The 8,933-nt window shown below is 40.5% G+C and overlaps 1 protein-coding gene across 1 annotated transcript in view; it reads left to right on the top strand.

Annotated features, from left to right (window-relative positions):
- Anln (anillin actin binding protein) overlaps positions 1-8,933 on the top strand; it is a 59,633-nt gene that overhangs the window by 39,184 nt on the left and 11,516 nt on the right. The window contains exon 20 of the mRNA XM_005346952.3: positions 2,493-2,605. Coding sequence (XP_005347009.1) covers positions 2,493-2,605 — 113 coding nt within the window. The remainder of the gene's footprint in view (positions 1-2,492; positions 2,606-8,933) is intronic.

Here is an 8,933-nt window from a genome sequence, read left to right as displayed (position 1 = left end):
CTCTGTAGACCAGGCTGGTCTCGAACTCACAGAGATCCACCTGACTCTGCCTCCCAAGTGCTGGGATTAAAGGCGTGCGCCACCATCGCCCGGCTCCCATATGCCTTCTTGATTTGATTTGAAAAATTATTTTCTTTTTTAAGAGTTTTAAAATTTTTTTTCATGTGATATGTGTGTATTTGTGTGTGGCTCCTCTGGAACTGAAGTTACAGGTGGCTGTGAATCTCTTATAGGTACTAAGTTTTAAACCTGGGTTCTCTAAAGAAGGTCCAGTGCTCTTAAGTGCTGAACTGCTTCTCTAGCCCCTTAAGATAGATTTTTAATTTTAATTGTGTGTGTGCATGTGTGTGTGCATGCCTGTTGGCACGTACATATCTGCATGTGCAATGCAGGTGCACATAGAGGCCAGAAGAGGATGTTGGAATTCCTGGAGCTAGAGTTAAAGGCAATTGTGAGCCACCCCTTAATAAGTGCTGGAAATTGAACTCTGGTCCTCTGTAAGGACATTGAGCATTCTTAAATATTGAGCCATCTCTCCAGCCACAGGAAAACATTTCCTACAGGGACTTTTTTTATTACTCGCCAGAATAGATTGTAGTCTGATTTGTTAGGCAGCAATATAAGCTAATCATTAAGGGTTTTTTCAGATTGCAGCAGTCATGACTAGTCACTTAGTAATTTCAGCCCTGCTTTACTTTTTTTATTATCAACACCATGGAGTTTGCTTCTTTTTTGGTTTTTTTCAAGACAGGATTTCTTTGTGTACCAGTCCTAGCTATCCTGGAGCTAGCTTTTGTAGATCAGGCTGGCCTCAAACTCACAGAGATCCTCCTGCCTCTGCCTCCCGAGTGCTGGGATTAAAGGCGTGTGCCACCACCGCCCAACTGAAGTTTGCTTCTGTAACTTACTGATTTCAACTAGCATTGTAACATGTCAACAAAGCATCTCTCTAGGGCCCTGGGAACTGGGTTGCTAGTGATCAAAAAAAGTCCTCTGTAATGAATTTAGGCTCAGGTTTTCAAAGTGGGTTGTGATGGAACTGGCCTCATTTATGTTGTGTGTTTGTTCTCTCAACTGTGGTACAATAAAGTTACTAAGATCACTCAGGATTACCAATAGTAAGGGAGTCTTTTCCATATTTCTTGTCATTTTATTTACTGATATGTGTCTGTGTATACATGCACTTATGTAGGTCAGAGTTTGTTCTCTTCTTACACTTTATAGGTTCCAGTGATGGAAACTGGGCCGTAAGGTTTGGCTTGGCAAATGCCTTTACCTACTGAGCCATCTAGCTGGTCAACTTCTCTGAATTTTTTTATGGGGAAATTGTTTTATTTATGTCAAAATTTTTAGGTTCTGTGTCAATAAAAACATAATTTTACCAAATGTTAAGAAGTGCCTGCATTTCAGTTAAAAATAATTAAATACTTTTCTTTTGTTAGGAAAGCTTGATCTTTGATTTTCTTCCATATTTAAAGTTGAGGTGAGACAGTGATATGACTGAGCAGGTAGATTCTTATATGTAGGCCTTAAGGTCTGAGTTTGATCCTGGGGTGCCACAACATGGCAGGAAAGAACTGACTTGTCAAATTGTTCTTTTTTGTTGTTGTTGTTTTGTTTTTTCAAGACAGGGTTTCTCTGTGGCTTTGGAGCCTGTCCTAGAACTAGCTCTTGTAGACCAGGCTGGTCTCGAACTCACAGAGATCCGCCTGCCTCTGCCTTCTGAGTGCTGGGATTAAAGGCGTGCGCCACCACCGCCCGGCTCAAATTGTTCTCTTGATCCTCACAAGACTGCACGTGCACACAAACAATCAAATACACTAAAGTAAAACTGGAGGACATTGTACATGGAGCCTCAAACTTGTGAGTGATCTCGATACTGGAAAAGCTGAAGCAAGAGGATTGCTGTGCTTTCATGGCCATTCTGGGCAGTCTGGTACTTCAGCCTGCCTGGCCAAAGGGATGCATCCCTGTCACAAAAAACAAAGAATGAAAAGGAAAATGAGGCAGATTCTCTCTGGCAGGTTTTATTTCATACTTGTGGATAGTGAGAAGTCATTGCTTATTACTTAGTGTCATGGTCACCTTGCTAATGCTGTGGAGACCATGACCAAAGCATCACTTAGATTTAATTGGGGACTTGCTTCCAGTTTCAGAGGGTGAGTCCATCATCATGGCAGGCACCGGACAGGCAGTAACTGAGAGCTTTACTTTCTGATCCACAGGCAGTGGTTTGGGGCATTGGGAGGTAGGTGTTGAAAGAGGTTGCGACTGGGCTTGGCATGGGCTGTTTAAATCTCAAAGCCCACTCCCAGTGATACATCTCCCATGAGGCCACACAGCAAGGCTATTCTAGCAAGGTCACACACCCTCATACTTCTCAAATGATTTAGCAGCTGAGAACTGAGCATTGAAACATGAGCCTATGGGGCCATTTCTATTCAAACGTAGAAAAGCCAAACTGAACTAAATTTTGCTGCGTTTCTCTACAGTTATGGCCAGTCCAGGAGGTCTTGGTGCTGTGCGCACTAGCAACTTTACCCTTGTTGGATCTCATACACTGTCATTATCTTCCGTTGGAGACACTAAGTTTGCTTTGGACAAGGTAACTCTACTAGACTTATGATTGTGTGTACACTTAAAAGTATTAGTCTATAGAAATTCCAAAATATTTTCAAATGTTTGAAATCTTTGGCTTAAATACACATTCTTAGAATTGTACATTTTAATAGAGGTATACATGAGTGATATATGTTGGGAGTATTTTGCATATTTGATACTATTAAATAGATTTAAATAAAATCTTTGGTCTAGTTTCTGTGACAGTTTTGATTAACATTAGGTGTCGCATTTAGGTATTGTTTATATTTTGAAACAATTCAATATGTTATGGATTTAGCTTTATATATTTTATAGGACAAGTTCCTGCTGTGTCATTGAGGCTTGCCCAAAACTTGCTAAATAGCCCAGGCTAGAACTTCCTTGGTCCTCCTGCCCTAACCTCTCACTGTTGGGATTATAGGCATGTGCCAGTCACAGCTTTTTAATTTACGAGATCTTTCCCATTCTTCCTTCCTAAATTTAACACTTCAGACTTCAGGTCTGTACTTTTTCACTGTGGAGTGCTTCTCACCATAGTGTGAGGTGAGTAAGCATTGAAATAGCTGACGAGACTGTGGTAGGGAGCTCGCTCAGATTGACTCCTGATAGATGCATAATATAGTGACTGGTTTTTTTTTTTTTTTTTTGGTTTCGAGACAGGGTTTCTCTGTGGTTTTGGAGCCTGTCCTGGAACTAGCTCTTGTAGACCAGGCTGGTCTCGAACTCACAGAGATCCACCTGCCTCTGCCTTCTGAGTGCTGGGATTAAAGGCGTGCGGCTAATGGTAGATTTTTTTCCTGGGGTTTTTGTTTTTGAGTTAAGGGCTCCCATAGCCCAGGCTACCATCAATCTTGTGTGTGGCTGAGGATGATCCAGAACTCCCAGCCTTCTGTCTCTACCTCTGAATTGCTGAGACTCCCAGCTTGGGATACAGTGCCTAGCCTGATTGTGTTCTAGTACTTGCTTGACTTCCCACCTCCTCCACTGCCCCCTGCTCCTGTTTACCTTCTCCATCTCTAATGGCTATTGACTTCAGGTGGACTGTGAAAATTCTTCCCGGGTGGAGAGAGCATGCAGTCTTTGGGTACTTTGTATCAGGTTTCTGTAGTCAGAACAGAGAGGTGAAACTGCTGAAGAGAGGCTGGGCAGATTGTAGTTTACGTCTCCTTCTCTGGTAGCACTGGAGGCCGACCCCAGCTTTCATGCGAGCTGTGCTGGTAACTTCATTCTCAGGGCTCTTATTTCCCCGTAGGGGATATTAGATTAATACTAGTCAGCCTAACATTAAAACTATGAAAGTATTAATAGACAGTGCTGACCATGATTTAATTTTTACTACTGCTAATGCAAAAATTATTCTAACATGCTAATAGCTAAAATTGTATGTAAGTTTTATTTAGTAATTTGACTAGTCTTAACACATTGAGTGATTCTGGATTTTTTTGTTTTCTTTTTGTTTTCTTTTTTGTTTATTTTAGATAAATTTTGATGTAAGAGAACAGGAGCTACTGGGCTATTTGTTCCAGGAAAAGGTTGCTTTATTTTCTTTACTTAAAATTAATGTGCTTAAGAAATCATTTTCTGCCTGTATTATTTCTTAATCATGTTATGTTAAAGCTGCTGGTTAAGTATATGTTCTGATGAATAAGTTGAACTTAATAATTTTAAAAAAGAACTAATGTTCTCTTCAAAACAATAACCAATCCTTAATTTTTGGTCTATGTATGTTTGTTTCCATAACCACTCTTGTATATTTTTTTGTTTATTTGAATAATTAACAATATGCATGTAGAAACAAAAAATTCATTCTTTGGGCTCTTATATATGGGCGTCTTTTAATATACTTTCATAATTCTAAATTATAAAAGTTTTCTTTCATAAACTATGTAAAGTTTTCTTTATATATAAACTATATAAAGTTTTCTTTCATAAACTATATAAAGAAAACTATAAGTTTTAAATTTTCTCATTGTTTTCCTTGTAGGTTTACTTTAGAATTTACTATATATACTTTCTTCCATTTTGTGCTTCTTTGTTGTTGTTTGAGACAGGGTTTCTTTATGCAGCAGCTTTGGCTGGTTGTCTGGAACTTGCTCTGTAGGCCAGGCTGGACTCAGACAGAGAGATCCGCCTGCCTCTGTCTCCTGAGCTCTGGAATTAAAGGCAGTGCTACCACCACCTGGCTTTTTTTTTTTTTTAAGAGAGAGTTTCATTTATATTTGGCTGGATTTGAACTTACTATGTAGCCAAAAGATGACTGTCAACTTCTTACCTAGCAACCTTCCAAGTGCAGAAATCACAGCCCATTGGTCTTCACGGCTTAACATTGGCTGCTGGGAATCAAACCCAGAGCTTCATGCACACTAGGCAAGCACTCTACCAACCGAGCTGCATTCCCAGCCCACATTTTATAATTTTTTGAAATCTATATTCATGTTGATTATTTTTCTGATAAAATTATTTTAATTTGACTATATTTGATAGACTAAAAGAACTATTGGTATGATATTTTAAAATTGTTTTTATGTGTATGAGTATTTTGGCTGCATATGTGTATGTGTACCATGTGTGTGCCTGGTTCCTGCAGAGATCGCAAGGAGGGAGTTAGATCCCCAGAACCCCAAGTGGTAGATTTTTGTGTTATCTAGGCTGAAAACTAATTTAAAGGCTGAGTCCTGGCACTTAAATGGTGAATCTCAGTCAGTTGCAGTCTCGAATCCAATGCGACATCCAGAATACTTTTGCTTTATATGTTTCTGAGAAAAGGGTGTTCCAGAGTTCAGCTGACTTGAAGGAGCCTCTTCTATAGAGAGAGGTGTCCTTTAGGAAGTGGAAATGTCAGTTCAAATATTTTAGGGAAAACAGTGATGAAGTAAAACCATCAGAATGACAGGATTTTGAGCTTAGAAGGAGAGTGATTAGTCCATTGTTTGGGGGTCCCTGTTTCAATGGTGTGTTTGTGTGTGTTGATAGTAGGTGCTTCTTCACTTGAAATGACTTCATATCCTGATAATCTCATCATAAATTGAAAATCACTTAAGATACCTAAACCTACTAAGCATGGCTTAGCCCTCCCTTCCATAAACATTAGCCTGTGCTTGAACAAATTTATCTAACATAAATCCTATTGTATAAGAAAGTAAGGCGTATTTCATGCACTTTGCCAAATTTTTTAATTAGTAAAAGCTTGCCAAAGACATGAGATGCTCTAAAGTAACCGTCCCCTCTCTGTGGCTGATGAGAACCTGTGACGGGCAATGATGTCTAGCCCCGAGAGACTCAACAGAGGGCTGTACTGCGTCTCGTTAGCCTGGGAAAGAAAAAATTCAAAGACAGTTTCTGCTAAGTGCATGTTTACTTATTGCACAGTATCAAATGCCATAAGTTGAGTCATAACTGGTTAAGAATATTTATGTGTTTAAATTTCTTTCCTTTAAAACAAGCTTGTTTTTTTGTGACAAGTGATGTACATGAAAGCTCTTCTGCAGTAATAGAACACCCACAGTTGACTGACTGTCGTCATGCTGTACACATTTTATTCAAGGGGCAGGTAAGATGACAAGCCTGTGGACCTGAGTTTGGTCACTGGAGCCAGTAAAGGTGGAAGGAGAGAACAGACTCCATCAAGTTGCCCTCTCACCTCCACAAGTGTGCTATGTGCACACACACAAATGAAAAACAGATAAAATAGTCCAGATGGTAAACTGTGTAAAAAATTTTTAAATTTAGGTAAATATAAAGAACTTAAGGCAAAATTCAGTGAGTTTTGACAAGTGTACACCAAGCACGGTATACAGCATTTCCACCATTCCTTGTTATCAGCCCCAGCCACACAGACGCCTGTTCTCACTTCTGCCCTCTTGCATTATTTTGGCTCCGTGTTAAACTTCCTTTAGGAACATGTGCGGTCCTTTAGTCTAACCTTTTTTGTTCAACGTTATAGGTTTTGAGGTTTATTCATGTTATGTGTTAGGAGTTCATTGTTTCAAAAACGATCAGCTGGATGTCATGGTTTACATCTTTAATCCCTGTACTTGAAGCAGAGGTAGATGGACCTATCTGAGTTTAAGGTCAGCCTGGACTACATAGTGAGGCCCTGTCTTCCTTAGGATTCAGGCATTCTGCTGGCCAGCCCCCTGTCACCTGAGAAGATGCACCTAGTAGCAATTCAGACAAATACTTAGCCAGTGCCCTAGATTACCTACGCCATGCACTGCATAGCTGTTTAAGGCTCTGCAGGCATGCACAAAAGGTCCCTTTAAGAGACAAGCTCCACCCATTCCAGCTCTCCCCCCCCCAAGAGGCAGACAGGCTTATTTGTGATTTTGTGATATTCTCTCTCTCTCTCTCTCTCTCTCTCTCTCTCTCTCTCTCTCTCCATCCCTCCCCCCTTTCCCATTCCCTGTCTCCCAATAAAAACCTTTGTAAGCATGGTCTGCATAGCATATCTGTCTCTCACCTGCCGTGGAGTTCCTTGGACTCGCTCGCACTGGATCCTAACAGTTTTTGATAAAAAGAAAAACAGAAAAACAACCCTCGACACAGATCAATAAATTGGAAATGATTCATTGAGTTAGAATTCATTCAACAAAAGTACAAACTTAAATGAACAGTTTAGTGGCACTTAATACATTGATGGGCGTGTTCAGCTATCTCTTTTTTCCAAGATAAACCCATGTCTCCAAAACTTTGAGTTCTTCTGTGATGTTTGAGTTGTTTCTGTCATTTTAGCTTGATTCTATGGTTGTGTGTACATGTAATTGTATGAGTGCCTCGTTTTTGAGTTTTGGGACTTATATCCAGGAATGTGACTGGGGAATCATAATGATAGTCTGGATTATCCTTATAAAGAACCACAGTAATAGGAGGTTCCACTTCCAGGGTTTTTCTTTTTGAGACATGACCTTCCTAGGAGCTATGAAGTGGCTTACTGGTTTGAGACAGGCTCTGCCCTCCATTTCAGGCGTTTCTCCGGTTAGGGCTGTAAGTTTGAGCCACCATAACCATCTTTCTTGTGAGTCTAATTTGCATTGAGTTTGTCTGTCGCTGTTGAATTCTTTGGCTTTTCCAGGCACGACACATGTGGATCATTTGATCGACATGTGAGTAGTGGAAATGTCTCATGGTAAGAGGTATCATGATAGTTATTTTTAAATTACGTTTATTTACTTTGTGTGTGTGCTTGTGCATGCCATAGCACTCATGTAAGTTCAAGGACAGTTTCTCCTTCCCCTGTGTCAATTCCTGGGAATGAAATACAGGCTGTAAGGCTTGGTGGCAAGCATTTCTGCCCAGGGAGCCATCTTGGTGGCCCTGTTTTTGTTTATGTTGTTTTGAGACAAAGCCTTAGGTGTCCAGTCTGGCCTTGAATTTGCCTTGTATCTGAGGATGAGCTTGAACTCTATCCCAGACTCCGCCTCCTACTGTGTAGATGAAATTTGTGCCACTACTCTGGGCTGTAATTGTGTTCATTGTTTTTAGATGTTTCTGTTAGCATACTAATATACATATTAGTGCATTTTAGTTTGTTTTTTTTCCTATGTGCACATTCCCTCCAGAAACCCTAGCCCCTTTTGTGACTACACCACTGAAGATGTCTTCCCTCCCCACCGTTCATCTCCCTGTAAATCCCCAGGGAGGGGTGGGGCCCTATGAGCATCTCCCCCTTCTGAGACAGAATGCTGACAGGCCTAATCTTGCAGAGCTCCTGAGCGGGTGGACACAGCCCTTAGGAGTTCAGGGATGTAGTGGCCATGTTATGATGCAGGGATCCCTGAAGCCGGTGCATCCCACACCACCCCTCCTATCCCTGTTAGATTATTGCCCCTTCCTTCACTCGGCAGTCCTTTGTTCTCTAAATTTTAGCAGATTATGAGTCTCTGTGCTTTGCTCTTAATTTCTGAGGACCCTCTTTTCTGAAAGGTTTTTAATTTTGATGAAGCCTGTTTTGTTTTCATCTTACTTGTGCTTTTTATATCTTATCTGACAATTCATTGCTAAATCTATGAGCATGAAATTTTACTTCTATGTTTTCTTCTTTTGGTGATAGTAGCTCTCATATTTAAGTCATAATCTATTCTAAGTTAACATTGATGTTATGAGGTCGAGGTTCAGCTGTTCTGCTTAGTAGGATTTTTTTTCTTCTCATGTTGGCACAAACTAGAATCATTTGAGATTAAGAAACCTCAACTGAGCCAGGCGATGGTGGTGCACACCTTTAATCCCAGCGTTCAAGGAGGCAGAGGCAGACGGATCTCTGTGAGTTTAAGGCCAGCCTGGTCTACAAAGTGAGTTATAGGACAGCCAGAGAGACACAGAGAAACCCTGTCTCA

The sequence above is a fragment of the Microtus ochrogaster genome, chromosome 5, assembly GCF_000317375.1.
Source record: "Microtus ochrogaster isolate Prairie Vole_2 chromosome 5, MicOch1.0, whole genome shotgun sequence".
NCBI lineage: Eukaryota > Metazoa > Chordata > Mammalia > Rodentia > Cricetidae > Microtus > Microtus ochrogaster.
The sequence above is the reverse complement of the archived record's forward strand: the minus strand, read 5'-3'. Positions and strand labels throughout refer to the sequence as shown.